Source organism: Hetaerina americana, unplaced genomic scaffold (assembly GCF_022747635.1).
Source record: "Hetaerina americana unplaced genomic scaffold, ioHetAmer1.1.p SCAF_7, whole genome shotgun sequence".
Taxonomy (NCBI): domain Eukaryota; kingdom Metazoa; phylum Arthropoda; class Insecta; order Odonata; family Calopterygidae; genus Hetaerina; species Hetaerina americana.
Window position 1 is genome coordinate 32,335,993 of NW_027287316.1, and position 25,105 is coordinate 32,361,097.

At 36.1% G+C, this 25,105-nt stretch overlaps 1 protein-coding gene across 2 annotated transcripts in view; it reads left to right on the forward strand.

The window, feature by feature from the left end:
* Positions 1–24,761, forward strand: part of rols (rolling pebbles) — a 173,437-nt gene extending 148,676 nt beyond the window's left edge. Inside the window, exons 5-29 of one of the 2 annotated variants that reach the window (XM_071594958.1) lie at positions 21–243; positions 1,073–1,237; positions 2,854–3,084; positions 4,733–4,951; positions 5,319–5,564; positions 6,595–6,786; positions 7,081–7,191; positions 7,948–8,198; positions 8,927–9,155; positions 9,732–9,850; positions 10,453–10,572; positions 11,605–11,874; positions 12,863–13,089; positions 13,657–14,034; positions 14,808–14,964; positions 15,813–15,934; positions 16,961–17,192; positions 17,306–17,734; positions 18,366–18,524; positions 19,020–19,221; positions 19,875–20,071; positions 21,342–21,511; positions 21,727–21,982; positions 22,200–22,300; positions 24,223–24,761. In XM_071594958.1, coding sequence (XP_071451059.1) covers positions 21–243; positions 1,073–1,237; positions 2,854–3,084; positions 4,733–4,951; positions 5,319–5,564; positions 6,595–6,786; positions 7,081–7,191; positions 7,948–8,198; positions 8,927–9,155; positions 9,732–9,850; positions 10,453–10,572; positions 11,605–11,874; positions 12,863–13,089; positions 13,657–14,034; positions 14,808–14,964; positions 15,813–15,934; positions 16,961–17,192; positions 17,306–17,734; positions 18,366–18,524; positions 19,020–19,221; positions 19,875–20,071; positions 21,342–21,511; positions 21,727–21,982; positions 22,200–22,300; positions 24,223–24,406 — 5,190 coding nt within the window. In that variant the 3' untranslated portion in view covers positions 24,407–24,761. The remainder of the gene's footprint in view (positions 1–20; positions 244–1,072; positions 1,238–2,853; positions 3,085–4,732; positions 4,952–5,318; positions 5,565–6,594; positions 6,787–7,080; positions 7,192–7,947; positions 8,199–8,926; positions 9,156–9,731; positions 9,851–10,452; positions 10,573–11,604; positions 11,875–12,862; positions 13,090–13,656; positions 14,035–14,807; positions 14,965–15,812; positions 15,935–16,960; positions 17,193–17,305; positions 17,735–18,365; positions 18,525–19,019; positions 19,222–19,874; positions 20,072–21,341; positions 21,512–21,726; positions 21,983–22,199; positions 22,301–24,222) is intronic. The other variant, XM_071594959.1, reaches the window with a different exon arrangement.
* The last annotated feature ends 344 nt before the right edge of the window (positions 24,762–25,105 follow it).

Genomic DNA, 25,105 nt, shown 5'->3' on the forward strand with positions numbered 1-25,105 from the left:
TTCTTCATCCCTGCCATCAGTCGAGGCACCATCAGCAACAGCCTACAGATTCAGCAGATGGAGACCCGAGCCAGTGGGCTTCCTCTTCTTCATCGTGGAGGCCTCCGAAAGGACACTCTTCCCTTCGACCTCCCCACTCCTCCTCCTCCTCTTCGTATTCATCCTCCTCCGCAGCCACACACTCCACTGCCATCTGCAGGCACGTGAGCCCTGACACAGCCACGGCCATGAGAATGACACAGAGTGAGTACAGTTGCTCATAACCCAAAATTCATTGACTATTATTTTCTATTAAAATTGGATCGAGAAAATGGACCCCTAGTCAAACAAAAAAACTCCTTTCATTACCCCCTGGTGGTGTCTGGGGTAACTGACTCCTAGTGAGATCAGCCAGCTAGGTGTCCACTTCTCCAGTCTGGTGAAAGTTTTTTTCATTTAAGGCCTTAGGAAAAATAATTTGTATTTTATTTGTGAGTGCACTTCGATCACAGTCAATGTTAGGTGATTGTTTTCTGTTTGTAAATGTTAATCATTTGATGTTGTTTAGGACATCTCTGTAGTAATTTTTACAGAACCAGGGAGAAATGTCTGTTTGCTTTTTAAGAACCTAAACAAATTATTGTATATTAGACTAAGCAGGCGGGTTAGTGTTTGGATTTATTTAAGGCTGAGCACTGGCCTGATTCATTTTAACTATTCATTTTGGGACTGCAATCTTGAAATTTACAAAACAAATGGAAAAAAGGGAATACTTTCCGGATTAAAATTAGCATTAAAAATATAGTTTACTTCTTAAGTGACCGTATTATTTCTCTTGGCCTTCACCATTTAGAACTTGCATTAATTTTTGCTAGGAATGTATGATTTTTGCATGGTCCTTTGACTTTGTGTGATGATGAGTAAAATTCAGAGTATAGGAGGAGCAATTCTCATTGAGAGGAACACTTAATCAAATGTGATATGCTCAGACAAAGCAATTTGATGGGCAGTTAAAATTTAGCTCTTCGGGTCTCAATCCTTTCTTGTGTAAGGGCCTGAATTGATACCACGTGACCCATTAATTCATTTACAGGCTGTCCAACACCCCCGCAGACCAGGCGGAGGTTTTTCTTGAGCACCAAAGGACTGAGGAATCCATGGCGTCAGCATCACCAAGAGACAACCCCTGGAGCAGTGGATCCAGGGGGCGGCAATATAGAAGCACCTCTCGAAACTAAAACCTCTTCCCCTTTAAATGGTAAGATAATTTCGTGAGAATAGAAGTTGGATTCCAAAATGGTTCCAGGTTACATCAAGGTCTAATTTTATGGCCACCTCTAAAAAATTTCTTATTAACTAAATTTTTCCTTTAGTTGTGTAAAATACTATCCTTTTCTGTTTGAAGTTTAATCTACAGGAAATAGAAAAGATAGAAATAAAAGAAATTTATACTAGTGTTGCATATACATATTTTGTAAATAACTCAACACACATTGCTTTACCTGAAAATTTAATTTGTGGAAACAATGAACTTTTGTCTCCTGGGTTAATGCTGAAACCCACTGAGCAATGTAATGTAATTGTTCTCTTCCTCATGGACTTGACGACTTATTAGGCAGTGTAAATATTTTCTCAGGTAGAATCATATCCCTAATGAGCTAAACACCTGAAGCAGAGAGAGCATCTTGTGCTATAAGTTCTGCATGGTTTCTCACAAATAGGAAACCTGTATGGTTCTAAGAATTTGTGGGGAGGTGAGAGGTTAATATGTTTTCAGTTATGTCCTTAAAATATTATGTAAAATTTTATCCATATCTTTTGTAGCACATATTTAGTTTTTATGGCAACATTAGGCATTTCTTGGTGTAACTCCCGTAGCGCTATGTAGAGACAGCCCAACCTTTCGCAGTTCTGTTAAAAGTCATGTTTGTATGTGGAACTGCAAATGGTTTTTAGTCAAATAGCCCCTGTTTATAAAAAAATTCAATATTTTAAATGAGATTGCGGTAACATTGTGAAATGAAGTGTGAAAGGCTAAACTTCCAAGGGATTAACTTTGAGTTTTAAGGTGGCATATAATGCAGGATACCATATATTTTTCCCTATCTTCCAGGAATGATAATTTATATATGTTTTATAGTTTTTGAAGGTTTATATATGTGCAGTTATCCAAATTTCACCATGATCCAGTCATACATATCATTTTCTGCTGAAAGAGAATTAGGTACTTGTGTCCCTTATTTACTTGCTGCGATAGTACTTAGTTCTTTATTTATATTTTTCCTTTGACCTGAAATGAGTGTAAATATTCATGTAAAATAACTAAAAAGAGTGATTTGGAATGAAAGCCCATAAACACTGCCTTTATGAAGGAAAAGGAAAAAAAAATATCCTGCCTAAAATTGTGGTATGGATGACTGATTCACTGTTGTAAATAGTCAAAATACTTCTATATTAGTTTTTTTATTGAATCGGGTAGTGTTCAGTTTACAGCCTCTACATACTTGATATTAGTTAAAGGATTTGTTTTACCAAACCAAACCAAAATCATCCTTGAACAGCTTGACTTAAAACGCCATGTTAACATTATTGTCTCACCAAAAGCTTACCCTTTTCATATCCTTATCTTATAAATTTCATCCAGCGTAGTAATTATTAAATGTAATAAGAAGATAATGAAGAACATTTTCAGCATTAAACATATGTTATGACTAACCTTAGAAACTCTATTGCTTTTGGTATTTTCTTTTTCTTATACTCATTGTCAATCATTGAATAGCTTACAGAAAGTTTATGGAATGAATTAGATGTCCTTTGTTATTACCCTGTGAGGTTTATAACATAAAGATCGTATCCCATCATAATACCCAACAGCCATCATGACTGCATCTGCAATTGCCGAGTCAGTTACATCGTCACTTGCAACATCACTTACATCATCTTGGTCTTCAACTGGCACCTGGGCAGAGGGGGCCATTCGGCGAATCAAAGCCCTCTGGTGGGGGGGGCCCCCAACAGCCCACAATGGAGGCCCCAGAGGGTCACGTGGAGTGGGCACAGTGGGCCTCAATATCTTGGCTCGTGAAGATGGACCCCAACGCAGAGGTTGACATTCATATATGTCATGTAGCTTGCAGCTTGTACTTTACTGCATCACAGAATGCACAGTAACAGAGTTGACCTTTGAATGCACCCCTCCACATTATTATGCCCAGTAATCACTTCCAGCTACCTGTAATTGAAACTTTTTACGTTTTAATGAATTTGTTGTTCACCTTCCAGTTGCAGATTAATTGTGCAGTTGAATGCAAGATCTATCTGTTACTTAATTGTTATTTTGTGCATGGTTTTACAGATTGCCTGAGAGGTTGATAAAAATGCTGTCAGAAATTCAGCATTTCCATCATGGAATATGCTTTTCTTGTAACAGTCTGATTGTTTCAGTTTTCTTTGATGCAAGGTTTATGGGACTGTACATGCAACAAAACTCATAATGGAGAAGACTTTGGAATAAAACATACACAGTCAAAAAATGTATCATCCTTTAAATAATGTCAGTAGCACTGTACTTGCATTTCTAGATTATTCGAATCATTTTTGTTTTTTTTTTCAATCATTCACTGAAAGGTTTAAAAATAACAATTTTCTGAGATACATCAGAAGAACCAATTGTAAATATATATATCCATATGTATTATTGTAAGCTTTTGCACAGCTTATGAAATATAGTTAAAACAAGTAATTAGGACCACTCACAAGTGTTGAAGTGCTTTTCATAAAATTATTGGGTGCGAAGATTACCAAAACTTTATTAACATACCTGAGGCATATATTCATGTTACATTTTCCTACCACTACTACATCAACTTACTATTTCAAAAAGTCAGTCAGGTGCGTAATCATTTTCCATTTCTAGAATCTGTTTAACTGGCTTTGTTAAGCGGATCAAAATTATTTTGAATCTCATAATGTCCCCCTTATCTTTGTTCATGTTTGTAGTGTAGTTGTTAGGGTGAGGCTTGTTTTCTCCTTTAAAATGTTAAATTTAGCTACACAAATTTTTGTCACATCTTTACCAAAATGTGCTAATTGTTATCTTGGTAAACTGCTATGATTTTTATTAACTGTAGTGATTGTTGTCTGTGATTAACTGCCTGTTTTCAGTGTTTCAGTTTTTGTTTGAGTTGCATGTAATTATTACCTTTGTTCATATACACCTTTGTTAATGTTGACAAAACTGGAGGCATGGAAGTATTAATTTTATATTTGTAAAATGGTAATATGATCATGAACAGTTAATGTGTATGTATTGAAGAGTACTGTACAGTGAGCTGTAAATTTCATTTGGGACAATTTTTATGACTACATCATTATTTCATCTAATGGATTGTGTAATAATTCTAGTATCTTTTGAATTGAAAAATAATAATTAACTCTAACAAAAATGTTGTTTCTTATGGAAAACGGGTCTACTTTCTCAGACAGTACCTGATCTATTTTTTATATGAAACAAATTCATGTAGAAAGTTCACAACTAAATACCAGAGTATCTGCTTATTGTACAGTACTTGTAATCTGTAAATAATTTTGGATGATTTTTCTTTTAGTGTGTTGGCTTCTTGCTAGGAAAGAATTGTCTTTTGGTTTATGAGGTTTTCCATTTTTGTTTTAAAAATTACTCTGCTGTTGGTTGCACATTGAGATTGCTCGATATGTTAAATTGTTATATTCATTATTCTATTTCCCTCTACAGATGGAGGCGAGGTTGATGAGTCTGCACCATCAGTAAGGCAAGGTGTTGGGCCATGTCGAACCAGAGGTGCTTCCAGAACCTCTCAAAGTGATCTCCATGTCAGACTGGGACTATTGTTGGGTGAGGAGGGGTCTGGTTGGTCCCCAGACCCAGATTGTCAGAGTCGGGTGATGGGAAGTTCTGGATATATGGACAGAGAGGCTCGGAGCCCTGAAACAGGTAAGTTAGTGTTTATTTCTTTGTGTTATTTGAAAAATGATTATCAATTCATGAAGGAAAAATGTGATTCTTGAGATGTTTGAGTGCATAAGTTCCTTTCAAAATCATTCTCTGGAAAATCATACTCTTGTCAAAATTAAATGAAGAGCTTCACATAAAATACTGAAAAAACTAATTGCATATGCGCATTTGTACACATGCCTACACACACTTGATTTTGGATTAATGTAATAATGTAATCAACGCTTCAATAAGGTGAATTCTCACATCTAGTGCATTCAAGTTTGGTGAACTGGGGGCCATTTTAGAACTATGAATATTATGCATGAACTGTGGACTAAGTATCCTATCCTCTTTTATTGCTCAGGCTCCTCCTCTGGCTGTCGCTCATCCCTGAGTCCCCCTCGATCATATGCACCCTCTGGGGGTGTTGGAGCTCACCACAGGCGTGGACCATCTGGCTGCTCCTCTCTTCTCCTCTCATCTGCTTCCCTTGTGTCCCTAGATGCCCCCAGGCCTCCTCATGGGGGTGCTGATGGTGGAGCTGCTGGAAGTCGGGGCTGTGGAGTGATTGGCACTTCAAACAACACCAGCCCTGCATCCACCTTAACTGGTATGTAGGTTGGAAAACAAATTAGTGAATATCATCATGATTAATCAACACTTATTGCCATCCTATTTTTATAAGTATGTGACAAAGAATTGAAATTGGTACATGCCTATATCCCAAATAAATTGCTAATTTGGTGCTCGTGTTTTGCAAAGAGTAATCCATGGAATCCATTGCGTTATTAAGCAATGAACCAGCACTTATTGCCATCTTATTTTTATGAGTATGTGGCAAAGAATTTAAATTTGTATTGGTTTTGCAAAGAGTAATCCATGGAATCCATTGCAATATTATAATAATTACCTTGAATATACGACTACATATATGAATGGGGTCTTTGTGCATGGCAAAATGGGAATAATAGGTAGTTTGTCATTGAACATTAATTTTTGTAGCCACATCATCAATTTTTTACCCTTCAATTTCTATGATCCTCATGTTAGTAAATTTTGCTCTTAAGATTTTGAATTTCAAGTTCATTTCAAAGTGTATGCCAAAACACATTAAGGAATCACGGTCATTCATTTGCAATGCTTAGGACGGTTATCAATACAATATGTATATTATTGCTTATTCTAATAGAAATATGAATTTTGAAATGATGACTGGTTTGATATTTCTTTTAATTTTTCTTAACTTGTGAGCAATCATGGTTGCAGTGGTGGTAGATATTTATTTTTCTGATGCCATGCCCAAATATGCTAATTATTGTTTCCTAAATTTTTTTAGGAAATTGCATATGTCATTCATTTAGTGACAAATTGTATTGATTAGAAATGTATGATGAATTTTGTTAAGTCATTGTGGTTGGAGAATATTATAAACCAACTTCTATAAGGATTATGGGATGCTGCCTATTCAGTATTTTAATAACTCTTTTTGCCTAGTCTTCTCAATTGTAACATAGTCAAATTTGATTTGTGTTGATTCATTTCAACTGATGAGAGCTCATTATGATTCCTACGTATTCATTGGGGATTAAATAGCTTGTCGAATTTCTTACATAATTTTTTATTTCAACTTGCATTGCTAGGATCCTCTGAGGCTGATGTACAGTGCAGGGGTGGACGTTATGTAACAGGTAGCAGAGTGACCCCTAGAGGGTTAGCAGCAACTGCAAGGGACAGGTCATCAGATAGTTTAGCTTCTCTGGCTTCACTGTGCTCATCTACTTCTCCCGCAAACACCAGTCAGCAACAGACCAGGAGGAGGCATTCAGTCACTAGTGAGTAATAAGTTCTCAGAATTGATGATTGCACATTGTGTATTGTGGCAATAGAGAATTTTGTCAATGAATTAATTAAATTCAGTACAAAATCTTATTGATTTTAGCTCAGAAATATGATTAGAGCAGCTTTTGCATTTTAAATAATTGCTATTTTCTAATTGCCCTAATGATATTTTGATTTTGGAAGAAAAATATATCTTTAAATTTTATCAGCATCATATGCTCTCATATTAGCAATCTTCAACACTGTTACTCAATGTAAATAATAATAAACATTTTTTTTATATCTAGCTCTGCAGCCTGGTCAGGTTGAAGACTTGGATGCATTTGGTATGAGAAGGGCCTCAATAAGACGGTCAGCAAGAGGAGGAACAGTGGCTGATGGTCCAACAGATCCTAAAAGTGAGTTACTGATGCTTGAATTAAACATTTTCCCGAGAAATATAGTTGCAAACAATTAACATTTGTTTTTGTCATCCTCCCAATACATTAAAATTGTTTGAGCATCTGGGATTTAATAGTATTGCATAAAATTAAAACCATGAAATAATCATGTTAGAATTCTTTCATATGTGTATTTACCTTTGTGTTTATGAACACTAAATTGACAATGAAAAAGAATAATTTTGTAAATATGCTATTTTGGTATGACCTCCACAGTACCTCACATGGTCCTCGTAGGAAAATTAAAATTACACTTAAATTAGTAAAATGAATTGGAACCCAAAATTTGGAAGTTTCTAAGATTGGGTCATCTAGGTTCTCAATATATATAGTTAATGTTCTAGAGTACCAGTTAGGATGATTATTTGAGATTTGAATTGCCTGGTGGATTTCTTATGATAAAACTTTTGCATTGTAAATTAGCTAATTTGAGTTGATTTCATATTATGTTCGCCTAAATTGATGGGAAACCATCAAATGTAGTCCAAATGTAGTCTTAGCTAAGCATTTCCCATTGTATCTAATTTGGGTCTGGTTTTTATAGGTGATAGTTGACACTTCAGAATTTCAGTTGAATGCCAAGACACTTGATAAGTACTTACTAGGATTTGCATAGCCATCAGTAAAACACACACATGCACACCAATTTTCCCCCGTGTGAACTTATCTTCTCCATATATTTTACTGATATTGAAAAATTGCCTATACTCACAGTTCGGTTCGCCAAATTCCTCCGGCGGCAGCAGCAACAGCATGAAGCACAGTGTCACATGCAGCCATGCCAACAGCAACAGTTGACATTGAGACCCCTGTTCTTTGAAGTTCCCCTTCCAGAATGGGATGCACCCAGACCTCTGTTTGTGGGCAGGGCTTGGCTCTTGGAGTCAGTAGCCTCCCACCTCAAACTTCCACCACTGATACCTTCCATGTACTCCTCTCAGAATGCTGGAGCAGCCAACAGCGAGGTAAATATCACTTTTACCTTAACTTTCAATCAACTTCATTTTGAAGTGGCATCAAAAATGGCTCAATGAGAGACTAACAATTATAATTAAAATATGTTCAATTACATTACTTTATCATGTAGAAAAATTTAAAGAGCCATAAGTGAAATCACTGTTGATGCACCTGATTCAATTTATCAATACTACTGTATTTGGCTAATAATACCCTAACATAGTAGACTACTGCTAATAAGAATAATGTTAGTCATCAAATGTCAATAGGATATCATCTAAGTTTTTGATTAATTTAATTATAGCTATTTTCATATCTTGAAAGTTTAAGAATGATCATTTTGTATTTACTTAGAAAGTGCTTCTTTTACACCTTCCTCTGATGATGTGGCTTGTAAGCATAGGACATTGGATTTTTATCTTAAATCACATTTCTAAAAGAAATTAAGATTTTCTGAAATTTATTTGAAATTAATCTACAGTTGTTGAAATGGAAATTCATCTACAGTTGTTTAAATGGAAATTAATCTACTAGAAAAATTGTTGTATATTCTGCAAATTATTTGTTGGCAAACAATTTTTCAATCATCAGAACATTAAATATGGATTTAATGAATGTCAATTTCTATTAGCATGTCTTTTGGAGCATATCTTAAACTTTTATGATGGCTGGGTCAAACAGTACATACTTTCATTGTTTGACTTTGATGATTTGTGTTCTTCAAAATGTGCAATAGGGCACAGTGCCTGCAACAGGAACTGCACGTCGCTCCAAGCGGCAAGGTCAGAGCCAGGCAGCTGTTGCTTCATCCTCCGAGCAAGAGATCAAATCTCCCTCTCAGTGCAATCCAGGTGATGGACGAGGCATTGCCATAATTGGTGGCCCGGGGACAGGGAAAACTGCCCTGCTTCTTCAACTAGTTGAGAGCAGCTGTTTTGGAAGGCATCGGGATCCACCCTGTAGAGGTAAACGTCCTTCATAATCTTTTACAGTGGGAACATTAAAAAATACTATTTGCATCATTTTATACAAGCAAAAGAGAAAAAGCATTTTCTTCTTAAAATGAAATTGTTTTCCTAAATCATCATTATCTAATGATTAAGTTTCCAATTTATTTGAGAAGTTGGTCTACTTTTTAATAACGAACTTCAATCTATCAAATTTATTTATGCAAATATCTGATTTATATTTCTCACATGTGTATTTTGTAATAAAGCAGAAGAAAATTTAATTGTTCTATAATTTTCATTCAGTAGTCGAATTTGAGCTGATTCACATTCATAATTTATGCTAATGATATATTTTAATACATATTATATTAATGTATAAAAATATATATATTTTTGAATTTGATCGTTTTAAAATTGCTGTAGGCATTATTATAAAAATATTTAACAATCAACCTTCTGATTAATTGCTGCAATTACTGATGTGGATTGGTTACTTAGCAAAGGTAGTGGAAATTATTGAAAAATGATGATTTTGTACTTTGAGCATGTGTTAACATTTATATTTTCATCTATTCCTATCTGTATGAGCAGATCTCCATAGATGTGGTGGCTCAGGGCATCCTGGAGCAGAGGAGAAGTGTTGCATAAATCTAGTCTCAGAGAAAGTTCAGGCCCTTGCTTCACATGTAGTGGCATACCATTTCTGCCAGGTTTGTAGCAATTAGATATCTGCCATTTGTGTACTTATTTTTTAAGTCCTGCTCAACGAGAGTTGATGCTTACTTCTTATTTTATTACATCTAATGCTTGTTTCATCATTATGATTCGAAATGATTAATTGTATGTGAGATAGTAGAATTGGTAACTGCTTAAGTGAATATTTAAAATCTCTCTAACGAAAAATTCAAAATCCTAGTTTCTTAACTTGAAAGTTGGATAAATTGTAGTGAAAGTATTTCTGATGAAAATTTTAGGTTCACCCCATGAAAATTGTGCCATGAAAGAAGGTAGCCATAAAGTTCAAACAGTTAGTCCTGTTTCTAAATGCATAATAGTTTATTTATTTATTTGTAAGTAATAGGTGCAGGTTCTGCAGTAGATGTAGTCGCATAATCTCTAAATGTAATCTCATCCTCTACCATGAGCACTCAAAATTTTGTCATAGTATGGATAACAATTCACAGAAATATGCAATCGTACCTTAACGAAAATCTCTACTCGATTAAAAATGTATTTATAATGATTGCAAGTATTTATTATTTTTTCTGAGTTGACTTCAACATGATGGAATCCCTGATTTGATACTTTTTAGGCTGAAAACAATAGCACCTGCCTGGTACCAGACTTCGTCCACTCAGTTGCTGCTCAACTTTGTCAAGCCCCTCAGCTTTCAGCATATCGTGATCTCCTTCTTTCAAATCCAGAGTTGCAAGTATGTGCAGAATATGGAACCTCACAATGTCTTGCAAACTATCAAACCTGCATGTGGTTGCTACCTTAAATTTTATCTATATTTATTTATTTATATCCTGGATATGGTACTAAAATATGGACTAAATCCTTGCATGGTGATTGAATCTTGCAGTCAAAATTACTTTTCATCACTCTTATTTCTTCATAAAAAAGATGTCCATAAAAGTTGTATAAGGTTTATTTATTTATTTATTCAGGCTCACTCCACACATTACTTATTATTTCCACAAGAAAGAGTTGTGTACATTGTTGATTTTTACCTTTTTTGTTTTTGAGCTCACACCTCAATTAAAATGGAGTGATTATGCAAGTTCCCAACTATTACTCTCACTGGGTGAGGGTGAATTCTCTTATTACTGTATCTGTTTCAGTCCCGTCACAATTAACAATTATTTTTTAATATACTGCTGGAAATGTGGATTACTGTTACAATTTCATCGTCATTTGCATCAATTTATCTGAATACCTGGCAGAATACTTGTGGAAAGCTAAGTGCATAACACTATTTAATGAAACACTATGCACTATTTTATTCACATTATTGGCTATTTAATTCAATTCATAGCTGCTGGTTACATTTGAATAGATGTGTTAATTATTAAATGTGAATTTTTGGGAGTAACCAACCCCTAATTAAAAAAAGCATATGAAATCAAACTATTATCTTACCTTGCACGAGTCTTCAACATTTATCTTTTGGCTAAATTTAATGACCCAATTAAAACTGTTGTATGGGGCAGTTCCAATGGTCAAAGGAACATATGGCCATAGAAATCTCTGTTGAGGAATCCTGCATTATGATACCCTTTTCTTCTTTTTTGGGAGTGTGTAATCTCAATAAAATCAATTTCGGTAAATAATTGTTTGGATTGATAGCGATGGTGAATGCTATGAGTCATCTTGTTATACCCCCCATAACTAAATGTATTATTTGGATGAAAATGTTAGGCTTGAATGTGTATTTATGAGAATTATCAAATTATCTCTGCAGGACTTTCTATCATTGCCACATTGTGTAACTGACCCTGATGAAGCAATTGTTAAAGGGATACTGGAGCCCCTGGAATCTATTGGTCCTCCCAGATATGATGCTGATAGTCTTTCGGGTAGCTTCCATCAAAATCTTGGTGACAGTTTCCATGGGGATAGTGAAACCATGCAGAGCAGCTTACATGGAAAAATGCAGAGCAGCTACCACAGCAGTATGCAGGGCAGTGGCCAAGGAAGTCAATTTGGAGATGGTTTTTGTAAAGACATGATGGTAAGATTTAACATGCAATATCGTTTACATTTCCCTGATTCCTTCTTCCACTGTTCTTTACAACCGCTGTAATTTTATTTCTGCTCTGTAAATTGTATTGCGCAGCATTCATCTTTTTTTTATGAATGCCGTATATTTGACAAATTTTAATATTATTAACAAAGTAATTAAACTAACAAACAAAATATTTTGGAACTACCAATGCAATCTAAAAAAAATTATAAATTTCATTCCCTGTACTTATAGTCCTGTGAGGAAGTGTGGTAGCCTATCAGGTTAAGCATTCAGCTACTGCGCAGAGGGTTTAGGTTTAATTTCCAGTGACTTTGTCAACTCTCAGCTTTACCTTAGCTTTGCCATTTTTTTGGCTATTAAATCTTCTTGGCTGTCTTGTTAGTAGCTCAGTGAAAGGAGATCCCTGCTGTAATATGTAGTTCACTTTCTGTAGGGTTTAGTTCAAAATTATCTCTGCCCTAACCTATCAAGCCAACCTTTTAGGTTGATTTTTGAAGACATTATATGCAGAAGTAATATCTGCCCTTAATGTAAATTATTTTTGTGTATTCAGAAAAAATCAAAAATATATATTCTTTGTGGTCTTTAATCATTGGATTTTTGCTGCCCCCTGATTGGTTATTGTTCACATCCACATCTTTAAGTCCTCCAAACCACTATGCTCAACCACTTTCCTCAAAGGCCAAGCTTTTAAAATAATTAAGCATGGAGCTATGAATCGCACATAATATTAAAATCTTGAATAATCACTCATTTGCACAGCTTCAGAGTGCCGAAATTGGCTTCTTTCATTTTGTAAAAGCTTCTTTTGCTAATGTGGTTCTTCTCCTAATGTCCAAGACTGTGTTCCTCAAGAGTTATATTGTCAGGATGATTTACCGATTGACCACCCTAGAATTGGTTGTGGTATTTTCATGTTTATGTTTATTGTGATTGAATTACACATATCTCCATCTTTCTATCTCTTTCACAGAGCTCAAGCACAGGTGAAGACGGTGTGGATAAAAAGTTCAGCTGCATTATTTTGGTTGATGGCCTCTGTGAGGCTGAATACCATCGTCCTGACCGAGGTCCATCATTAGGCACATTCCTTGCAATGCACTCACAACGTTTCCCACCTTGGTTGAAGCTCATTGTCACCGCAAGAACTCGTCTTGCTGATACAGTGCTAGCCAAGGATCTTCCATATACAAGAATCTGGTAATTTTTCATGAAATCCAATATCAAAGGGACTTAGTCTCTAATTTTAGTGTGGCCTTTTTATTTTGTTTCTTCTTGTATAGCGGTGAAAATCTGCCAGCATGTACAATTTAACATCATTTTGAAGCTATGAATGCCTTCAAAGATTGAAACTGTGAAACTTGTGGTAAAATATGTAAGTTCTTTCACGTATGTTGAGAATTTGCTTGCAGTGGGCATACGTCTTTAAAAGATTGTATTTTTTGCCTACTTACTTCTGCAAAATAATTTACTCCTCAACTGCCAAGTATGTTTGATTAAGGCTATTTTTATACCGAATATACTTACATGATGTATTAAAATTAGTATATTTTCATTTTCAAAGACAAAGGACTTTTTTTGATTTTAAGCAAATCAATCGTTTTCTGCCTGACCTGAAGTTATGTAAATCACATCATGTTATATTAGAACTCTGAAAAGAGCTGGCTCTAAAGTGATCCAAATCTGAATGTCTCCTTGAATTCGGGACATTGAAGTTTACCAAGCCCTACAAACTGCAGGAGTGTAAAGGCTGTTGCTCCATTTCAGCTTGGATGACATTTCCACTGATGACAACCTTCAACGAGACTTGGTGGATTACATCCATTTCCGGGCATCCCACAGCCCAACCATTCGAGCCAACCTCTCGCTGGCATCTCCGTCCAACTTACTTCCCCAATCCCAACAGCAGACGTCACCCACCACCAGCATCACTTCAATGCCTTCAACGGCCATGGCACCCCATGGGGAGGCAGCTGCAATCACTCGCTTCTCCCAACACCTCCTGAGGTTGTCCGGTGGCTCCTTCCTCTTCACCAAGCTCACCCTTGACCTCATCGAGAGAGGTCAGCTTGTAACCAAGTCTTCAAGCTATAAAGTGCTTCCACTCAATCTTGCCCAGATATTTTTACTCCACTTCAACTTGAGGTAAGGGCTTTTCAACTTTAGTGCACCTAATCTCCAATTGTCCCTTAGTATCAATTGCCTTAGCAGGCCAGTTAATTGCAGAGGCAACTAGTTGCTATTCCAAAGTAGGTGGGTTCATATCAAATGCGTGTTTTGTAGCTCTAATGGCTTTCTTTATGAGTAAAATAATGTCAGGCTGAGACTTAAATGGATTCCAGTGGTACATGAGCTTTGAGAAATGTGAGCAAGCAAAAAATATAGTTAAAAAGTTGAACTAGAAAATTAGTGATTCCACCTATTTTTTAATCACATTTGTCAATGAGATCTATGGAATTACGTTATTCTTGATGCTTGTATGTGTGTGTTCTTACATATAATCTTCCTTATTTTTGTGAGAGGGCTGTTTCTGATATCAATAATGGTATCATTAAGAATATTTGAATTTAATTAATACTCAGCTAGTCACTCATTAGATTCATAGGTCCCAATTAACTTTGCCTCCATTTGAACAATTGGATTTCTATGGATTAGAACAATGCTATCCTTTCCCTGGAAAATGCTCAATTGTTAAAGTACTCTTAAAGCCCATTGTCACCTACAAGAAATTTTGAGATATTGGGGTCCTGGAGATTTGATTTTTTGGAAAGTAGACTTCTAAAAATAACCTTATTTTTTTGTGTCCTGCCAATATTTTGTGAATGTTTTTAATATCTTTTTACTGGAAATTATTTTGTGTTATTGGTCAAATATGAAGGGAAAAATGTTTAAAATTAATGAAGCACCTTTTCTTATAGGTTCCATACTGTGCGAGCATTTGAGCGTGTGCTCCCCATCTTATCTGTGGTTTTGGCATCACTTTCGCCCCCTACTCTCCTTGAGATATTCTACTCAGTAAATGCCTTGAGAGTAGAGCGATTCCTATCCTGGGATGAATTCATCACTCGCTTCAAGGTGAATATTTGAACACATTTCAGTAAGCTCTATTTCAGCCAGCAGTTAAATGTTCTCGTTTTTCTTCTTTATCAGTGCAGTTGAAATTATTTTAGGGTGCAAAAATCATTCTTCTAGACTGGGATGTGAATTTAGAACCCTTGATTTCCAATTGAGGCTGTAGCCAATGAAGCTTCTGAAGCATCTTCCTTGACTGAAAATATCTAGAAGCTCTAAGGGAACAAGTTGTTTCGATTCACATAAAATGTAAAAAAGTAATTGTAGTCAAATGTGCTGTGCTACAGTCCATGAGGTAAATTTCAAAATGGATAGGGTTTGCCATGGACAAAAAAAACTGCAGAAAATTTCATAAAAATAACTTGAAACAATAGCAACAAATTTTTATGTGTAGCAAGAGTAATTATTTGAGAGATCAAGGGTTCAAATCTTGGTTTAGGTAAATGGTTTAATGATTTTTGCTATGTGAAAATCTCACATTGGTGAGCACGATAGCAGATGACTCTGTCATAGTCACTGTTGCAGAATTTCTTGCAGTGTCTTTGAATATTTGTGTACAGTTTTTCATAATTATTGTCACTCTTTTGCTAATTTTCTCTCCCAAAGCAAATCATGAGTTTTTTCTCTAGTATGCCTAACTTATGAATAGTGGAATGCATTCATGGCTGAAGATGTCTAGACATATGTACTCTCAAGTAATTTTAGCACATAGTTAATTGAAAATTCGTATATGGATTAGGCAAATCGTTTTAAAAGCATTGTTAGGAATTAAATTTTTCACAAATATACTTGACAGTATTCTGGATTGCTGGTAAATAATTTTTATTCAAATATTTTTATTTTTTTTTCAGACCCTTTCAGGGTTTATTGTAAAGAGGCTGGATGACACGTACATGTTCTTCCATCCAGCATTCAGGGAATGGCTGATACGACGAGAGGAAGGAGATTCAACTAAGTTCCTATGCGACCCAAGGTAAGCAATATTTATTTTGTTTTGTTGATCTTGTTAATGGAATTCAGTGAATATGTAGAATCAAAAATTATTTCTGTCATTCATTAAGGTATATAATAATTTTTCAAAAATAATGTTCTTTAAATAAACATTAAAAGGACAATGCTGATTTTTTGATGGTTCTAATTTGATCAGATGAACTGAGGTTAAAACTATTCTAAGAAATAGGATGCATATGGGACATATATATACAAATTTTGCATGTATATGGTGCATATGTATACAAATGCATGTATGTATATGTTGGCAACTCAAAATGAAGTAATTTTCTCATATCTTACACATCTTAGAGGTTTGATTAAAATAGAAGTTCAGTTTTTATTTTCTGTGCACCGCACTTAAAAAAAAAATTATGTAGCATTCATTATGCAGTAGCACAAACTCAGGGTGGTAACTCAGTTGGGAAAATCAGCAAAGTTTCACTTTGATTGGTGAATTTGGAATATGATCTGGGAATAAGTTTCTCGGTGAGAAAAATGGTCTCATTAGTCATGGGATCAGATTGCACTAGTGGTAGACCATCAAGCATGCATGCCATGGCGAAAACCAAAACAATGATTCCCGATGGATTACGGTGATATCAGTGACTCAAAAGCTATAAGGCATTATCCACAAAAAAGTGCTCAATCATATTACAAATACACAAGAGAAAATTTGAGAAAACTTCAGGAATGGGAATCCATAAAATGAGTGACTACTCTAATTGATGGTTTCCGGTGTAAGTTTAAGGAATCGATTCATATTGGAAATAAAAAATAGTAACTTTGTGATTCCACTGTAAAATTTTTATTACGAGGTGACCCCAGTTTTGACGTTCACCTGAAGATGACATTGAACGTCGAAACCCGGGTCATCTCGTAATAAAAATTTTTCAGTGGAATCACAAAGTTACTATTTTTCATTTCTGAGTGACTACTTTGTGGAAATGCAATCTGCATCATAAAGGTGGGCCCTTGATTATCTCACCTTTGGATTATTCCCTTGCAGGATTGGACACCTTGGGGTGGCATTGCGTCTGACTCGCCTCCAGTGCCCCCTTGAAGGGGAAGCACTACTCGAGTTGGGGCACCATATCCTCAAAGCTCACCCTCACCGTGGGCTGACACTGCGCTGGCCACTGTGCTCACGTGATCTCCAAGCAGCTTGGATCGCTGGTGCAGCAGCTGATGCTTCACGATCCCTTGCAACTCTGAGAAATGCATATGCACCTAATGTCAAGGTAAAAATCCATCTTTGATGAATCTCCTTTCCCGAAGAATGAGAGCCACCAGTTGCACTTGGTGGCTAGAATTGATGAAATCTCATTTTCATGAATGTTTACTCCCTTTACAGGTTTCTCGACTTCTCCTCCTTGCTGGTGCCTCCCCCAATGCTCGCCTTGATGTTGCTCCAGGGGATCCCCTGTTGTGCGTCGCTGCACAAAGGGGTGATACAGAAGTTGTGTCCTTGCTGCTTGAGTTTGGAGCCGATGCTGGGGCAGAGGGTAGCATAGGAACCACAGCACTTTCCTCGGCTGCATCAGCTGGCCACGAGGGTGTGGTCGCAGCCCTGCTGAATGCTAGGGGGCCAGCAGCAGGTGCAGGTCGTATGGATTCCGAGGGAAGGTGCCCATTGGTGCTGGCATCGTTGGGGGGACACATGGGTGTGGTCGCCCTCCTCCTCTCATCAGACTGGGTCGTCAGTGGATCAGGTCGGGAAGTGTCTCTCGAGGAAGCCTCTGTGCAATCACTTGTGGCAGCCGCAATGCAAGGTCACACAGAGGTAATACTTCCACCATCTAGGATTAGGGTTGCTGGGGCTGGAGATTCATCTTTGATGGCATGGCAACAAATCATGCATATTTTGAGGAACCTCATCAAATAAAAGACCATGTCAAGTTCTTAAATTACTGTAATTTAACATCTGCTCATTAAGCAATACATATGTTGTCCAAAAGCACCCAAATAACATTATTGTAACATATATGATGTTTAGTAAACAGCATTCATTGGCATGTAGACACATACAAAATACAAGAAGATACTTGTATGCATAATTTATCCAGTATATCTTTTTCTGGCGATTAAAATTTCTAAATATCATCCAATTATCATTGGTTTTAGTTAAACACATCTTGGAACAACATTTTTGTTTCTTCTCATTATTTTGATGGTTAAATTGAAATTACTGCATTGAATTCTTAAAGAAATTAGATTTCTATGTACAATCTAGTTTAAGTGCAATAGCCAAATGGATTTCCCAAGTGTAGCTTGCCTCTGTTCTTTTTCCTTTACAAAATTTTGGGTCTTACCATTGGTCTTATGATGTGATTATGTTTTTATAAGATAGGTATTTTACATCTATTTTTGGAAATTCTTGGATTATACTTATGATGGTGTTTCCTCATTGACAGCTTGTTGAGTATTTGCTGGATATGTGCAATGTCAGCCCAGATGCTGTTGATAGGCTTACTGGTGAGACTGCCCTAACAGCTTCAGTCTCGTATGGTCGACATTCAACAGCTGCGGCCTTACTTATGAGGGGTGCTTCAGTCACTGTACCAAACTCAAAGGTTAGACCCACATGATTCTAATTATTAATTTATAATGACTGACAACATGGTATTTAATCCAAAAACTTTTTTACTTTTTTTAATGGAAAACTTGATTTGTTTCAACTGTGACGTTTGTTATTTTCAAACCATTCTCTTCTATTAGCATGACCCTTTATCTTTCTCCTGCTTTTCTTTATTGTTCTCCATATGCATTTCCTTGGAGTAACTAGTTATCATTATTCTTTCATTAATAATACTTAATTCATTTGATCTTGGTCTGCCAAATTCTAAGCATGTAATTCCCAATTTAGCTTAGCTAAGATTAAACCTTAAATAAGTCCATTTTGATTCACAATTCTTATTCTTGTATCCTAGCATTACGTTCTTACAGTCATGCATACAATTCATATATCCCTACATGTATATATTTAAGTGTTAATACTTTTATTTGCCTTGTTGGAATAAATTCCTTATGAGAATTTATGTTAACTTGAAATGGTTTTGCTTCCCAAGGGCTTGCCACCTCTCGTCGCAGCTGTGTCCGGTGGGGGGTGCACAGCAGTTCGAAGGCCAGGAACTGTTTGCTCTGTTGTGGAACTGTTGCTGCAAGTGGGTGGAGCATCGTCTGAGCAAAGGGATTCCTCTGGAAGGACAGCTCTTGCTCATGCTGCTGCTGATGGAAATGTCACCCTTGTTCGACTCCTTCTTGAAAAAGGTGTGCATCTCAAACATTTTTTGATCAATCTGAATCAGGTCTTCAAAATTAGTTTTCTTAGAAAGAGTCCCTTTAATCTTAGAGAGTAAAAAAATTCACTCATATGTGAATTGGTCAGGGGACATAACATAGACAGTGGGAATTAATGTAATTTCTCTGCTGTGATTTTTTCAGTTAAAATATTGAACATTTTTTCACTTTCTAATGTCTATGATGATTTTATTTCTGCTCAATTCAAACCAATTTTTAGGAGATTCATAATGGCCTGCTCGTTTTTTCATGTCAATTCTCTGGCAGCCTTTTGGGTTTGGAGGGTTATGCCCTGATGTGAATTTGTTAGTCAGCTAGGTTATGTACTCCAAGAGGGTTAGTCTAAGTGGATGGCATCTGCTAAGGGTTTGAATTAAACCCTTTTCATGGGGGCAATTTTCTAATGTTTGAATGGGTTTCTATTGCTCAATTTGGCTTATAAATAACAAATTTCTTCAAAAAACTGAGTACTCTTATTACTTATGTATATACTCAAAGGACAATCAAATTTTTGATGTGTTTTTTTGATGAAGCTCAATGAGGTTATTATGTCCTCCAAAGTACATATCTTTGGAAATTTTAAGTTGAAACATGTTAAGTAATTGACCCTACTACTTTAACAGGAACTAGCGTTCACCTTGAGGACAAAGAGGGGCTGAGTGCCCTTGGTTGGGCTTGTCTGAAAGGCCAGGTGGCAACAGCAAGGGTTCTGCTTGATGCTGGTGCTCAGGTGCAGAGGGCAGATGCCTCAGGCCGAACCCCTCTACATCTGGCCGCAGCTGCACCATCTGCTAACCAGTCATCTACTCCATTGGTCCAGGTAATACTTGTCTCCTAATATCCATTGCGCTGCCAGCTATGAATGAATAAGTTATGTTTCTGTGAGTTGCTAATCAAATAAATACAGATGCATTTAATTTTTTTATGCACTTAAGTCCCTATGTAGTAATATAATGGAGAATCATTCTTGGGAATGGTATTCTTGGCAAACCTGACACCCTTTAAAAATATTCACTAAAAACAGGTTTCTTTAACAAAACCAAAACCAGCATCTAAGATTTTTTGGAGAATTTTACAATGCCTTTTTGCGAAGAAAGTAAACTATCAATTTAAGATATATAATAAGGCTGCTCAGACTTTGGCTAAAGCAGCATACACTCTCAGATCATTCTAAAGGAGAAATCCCTTAGGAAAATTATCATCCCGTATAATGTAATCTTATAAGTTATGAAAGTAAATTATTAGATTGCATCAAGGATAACTTTTCTAATTGATTAAATGTGAGTATAAATGTGAGGAGGGCAAGGAGGGAACAGGAATTCATTGAAAAGGAAGGACTGCATCACCCATAGCTCGTCTGCCCAATAGCTGTCTAAACATTAGATTATTGGGAGTATAATTATTATTAATTCAGGGACTGTATTTTTCTCCCATGTAATGAATTCCGAGTGGTGTAAGCAGATCACTGGCAAAGAATCTTGAAATTAAATTTAAAATACTTCGCCTTTCCACATAAAAAAACTTTTATTACGATGATGTTATACCATAACGAAACCTAGGTCGTAGTAAAAGTTTTTTATGTGGAAAGGCGGAGTATTTTAAATTTAATTTCAATATGAAGAATTTCCACCAAGTGATGCCAGAAACTGTTTCATTTGGCAAAGAATCTTAATGATAACCATATTGTTTCTAAGTTCATTTACTAATAGAATAACTTTCATCATATATTCTTAAGTTTGTGGCGAGAATCTGTGAGTATTTATTTTGCCTTTATTTCTGCGACACCATTATTTATTTTGCATAATGACCATACATGTTTTCAATGTTGGCCACGGAACTAAGCAGCATGCAAATCCAACACTTGGAAATTCTCAGGAAAGTGTCTTATCTGCAACTCAGGGACCACCACCTTAAATGGCAGTATGAGAAAGCTTAGTTATAAGGCATTTCAAGTTTTTCCAGAGTTATTATATTTGGGCCATAATTAGTAGGCACAGTGCCCGAGTACGATTTCTTTCATTCTCTCCATAATTATCATTTAAGTGTTACACTCTTATCCTGTATCTCCATGAAACTCATTTATTTTGCAGCTTCTTCTTGAACGTGGAGCTGTGCTCGAGGGTATTGATGCGATGGGACTTCGCCCATTAGATCGTGCTGTTGGCACTCGAAACATTTCCGGAATTCACTGTTTTCTGCGACGTGGAGCTCGCTTGGGCCCTGCCACATGGGCCATGGCTGCAGGAAAGCCTGATGTTACGTAAGTATGGTTTAATGCATTTCTCAAATTCAATTGGCAATTTTAAAAGTAACAGGAGAAAGTAATACGTTTATTTTTATAGTGAGCAATGTTTACTTTTTATTTTACCTAAAATATGTTTATATTGTTCTTTGATAATTGCTGAATAATGCATTTATATTCCCATGACATGGACATGATGAAGAAATGTGAATTGAAAATTATCTCGTTTATAGGTTAATCCTTCTGAATAAGCTTCTAGAGGATGGCAATGTTCTGTATAAGAAAGGCCGATTGCAAGAAGCATCCCATCGATATCGTTATGCCCTCAAAAAGTGTCCATCGGAGGAGGAGACAGTTGCCTGTGCTGGTGTTGAGGGAGGATGGGCATTGGATGATGAGGAGGATTCACCTGCTAAACTCCGGGAGCTATTTGACTCAGTACGAGTGCATTTGATGCTAAACCTGTCTCGGTGTACAAGAAAGCTTGGCGTAAGTACAAGGATTTACATTGTGTCATGCATCACCATGCTCCTAACAATAAAATACAAAAATATTTTTAAAATATTATATTATTAATTGAATAAGTATTGTTGTAAGCACATATCTATAATTTTCAATTTAATAATTAGGCATTTACTTTTCCAACACTATTATCACATTGTACAATTCATGCTAATTTTTCATTTTAATTTTATTATTTATGCAGGAGTACTCTGAAGCTGTGGAACTTGCAGAAGGTGTCCTTCGATTACGGCCAGACTCATATGAAGCTCATTATGCTAGGGCCAAGGCCAAAGTGGACCTGGGGTATGTATTTGATCAGTTTGAAATACATATTTTAATTAATATTTAACATACAGTCATTATAAAAAGTGAATTTATAATTGCAGTTCAAGCCATTAGCTTAAATTTGCACCATCATTTGGGAAGATTGGAACGGTAATAGAAGTGTGAGTGTGTGTGTGGCCTTTCAATGCAAAACATCAGCATAGCTCAAGCATCATTCTTTCAAATGCCACCTCAAGCATGGATATGGTGATGTGCTGTGAAACTTAATGAAAATGTTCTATGGTGCAGAATATTTTACAAGAGGCATTGTATATTGCCTAGTTATGCAGCTGCTATCATAAATTTATGATAATAATTATTATTATTACCATCCAAAAGTAAAATCCTTATATTTATAAATTATTTAAATTTCATAATTTTTACCATCTATAGTTTTCCCATTAGAATGCGTCATGACCAGGCATTATGGGAACTAGTGAGGGCTTGGGGAGCTACCGCCATTAATGTTTAAAGGAGAGTGAGATAGGAAATACTGCAGGGTTTACATTGCAGGAAGAATATATTACAGTAAGCATAAGATAATTCATAATTCCTATCCGAAGATAATTCATATATGTAGTTGCTAAATGGGAAAGGTAGAAGTAGATAACATGAGTTATGAATCTGTAAGCATGCAAAGTACTCCTCATGCAAGTGATCAAACATTACTAGAATGGTTTGAGGAGTCAGAATTTCATATGGACGATTAATGTGAAGGTATCTACTTCTGAAAAATTAGATTCACCCTGTGACCAGTTAGCAGATGAATTGATGACCTACAACTGCTAGCCAACTTCAGACAGCCGTTAAAGCACAATCGCTACCTTTTTAAATCTACTCATGCTCACTTCAATAGATTTCAGCAAAACCCCTGGCTTCCTTATGCAGCCCTCCTCTCTGTGACCAGTTTGGAAATGTAGGAATTTAGCTGTCCTTCCTTCCTCAATGAAGGACTTCTGATTGGTTAGCTCTGGCACAGAATAGCCTTTGGACCCAGGGCAGTAATGAGTACCTACTATTTAACATTGTCTTTAAGACTCTTTATCGTAAAGAATGCCTCTCCAAAATTGGGGAGACATTGCATGTAATTGTCAATGTTTCTATGCCTACATTTATTGGATACTTCCAGTTAGTAGCCATAAAAATCTTTGCAACCTGCGATAAACCTGAAGAATCTAAATTAGTTTAGCAACTATGTAAGTTATTTAATTTAGAAACAATTCAAACCCATCCACAAATAGGACTAAATAGGAATAAATGTGAACAAACACAGGCTGAAACAACTTTATTGTTTCTGAGTACAAGTGTTCATGTTACTGTGGGTCCTTGTTCTCAAAGTTAGAAGTCAGTGCACAAGTTCTTTGAAAAACAATTGTAAATCTAATATGAAGCATATGAAACATTTACATTTATACAAATCTTGCAAGCTACCGTAAGGGTATATGGCAGGGGGTTTTAGGCCTCCAGTCTAATCTGAATAAATATTCATTTCAAGCAATTTATTGTCATTAAATAAAATAAATATGTGTATGTCATAGAAGGCATGTGTGGGGGATGGGGAGATATGCCCCCGTGGGCCCACCACCACTGCTGTCTAATGGCATATGTTGAATATGCTAGTGGAAATGCTTATTTGAATATCCTGCGTGAGCTAATGTTACATTGAGCTCAGGTGCATAACATTGCAAAAACTTAGAAAAAGAATGAAGAAACCTAGAAGAAACACTCATTGCCTGCTGAAACACTAGCCCAACACTTCAAATTGCTCTGGCTCTATAAATATTGAAACTGAGAAATGTATAAAATTAATTCCACTGTATTTGGTACATTTAATATGCCCTCCTCATTGCAAAAAGTGATGAATAGAGTTGTTTATGAGTTACTTATTTCTTCTTTTTTAGGGATGTGGATGGAGCATTGCTTGACATTGATGAGGCACTACGAGTTGTGCCATCTTCGAATAGGGAGGCACGGCGGATATTGAGAAGGGTGCAAGAGGAACTGCAGGCAGAAGTGTGTCCAAAGGTGTCAACCGCCAAAAGAGAGCCATGCTTAGGTGAAGATGAGCGTGTGTTGGAAGAGTGAGAGTTTCCATCACACTTAATAATGTGTGATACCTATGTACTGCTTCATGGTGCTTTTTTTCAAAGTGCAGAAGTTGGTTCATTCAAATTAAAGTCTGCACACTGAGCCTCGGCGGTTTCTTGATAAGCAGAAACTTGCAATGGATATTTCTCAGTTATTAAAACAAGAAAATTTTAATTTACCACATATTTATGAGCCAAAAACTGTTAAACACTATTATTTATTTTAGGAAATGTTTATCCTTAATTTATGTGCCATGTACTGATGAAGAATCAATGTTAGCTCTTTGTGAATTTTTACCCAATTTTGTATTTAATACAAAATAAGTAAAATTATGTATTAAAAGAAACATTTTGATTATTTACAATGTTGGGAAAGTGTGGTTCATGGTTTACTTTCACCCTGCCTCAGTAGATATTAAAGGAGAAACAGCTTTGGTTTTCTTCACAGGATCTGATAAACTCTCCAGTAAGATGTCTGACTTCACCTTTTGGACAATGGAAAGTTCGAATGACATAACAGTTTTGTCCTCGATTGTTATTAGCTATGCCGGTGAAATTACTTTTGCCAGCTATTTTAATACAATATCTGAATAACACTTGTGTTCAAGTTAAAAACAGTTCCTCATGAAGATTGTTAATTCGGTGTGCCAAGAGTGACGACTTAAAGAGAAAAACTGTAGCTGAACAAGTATTAGGT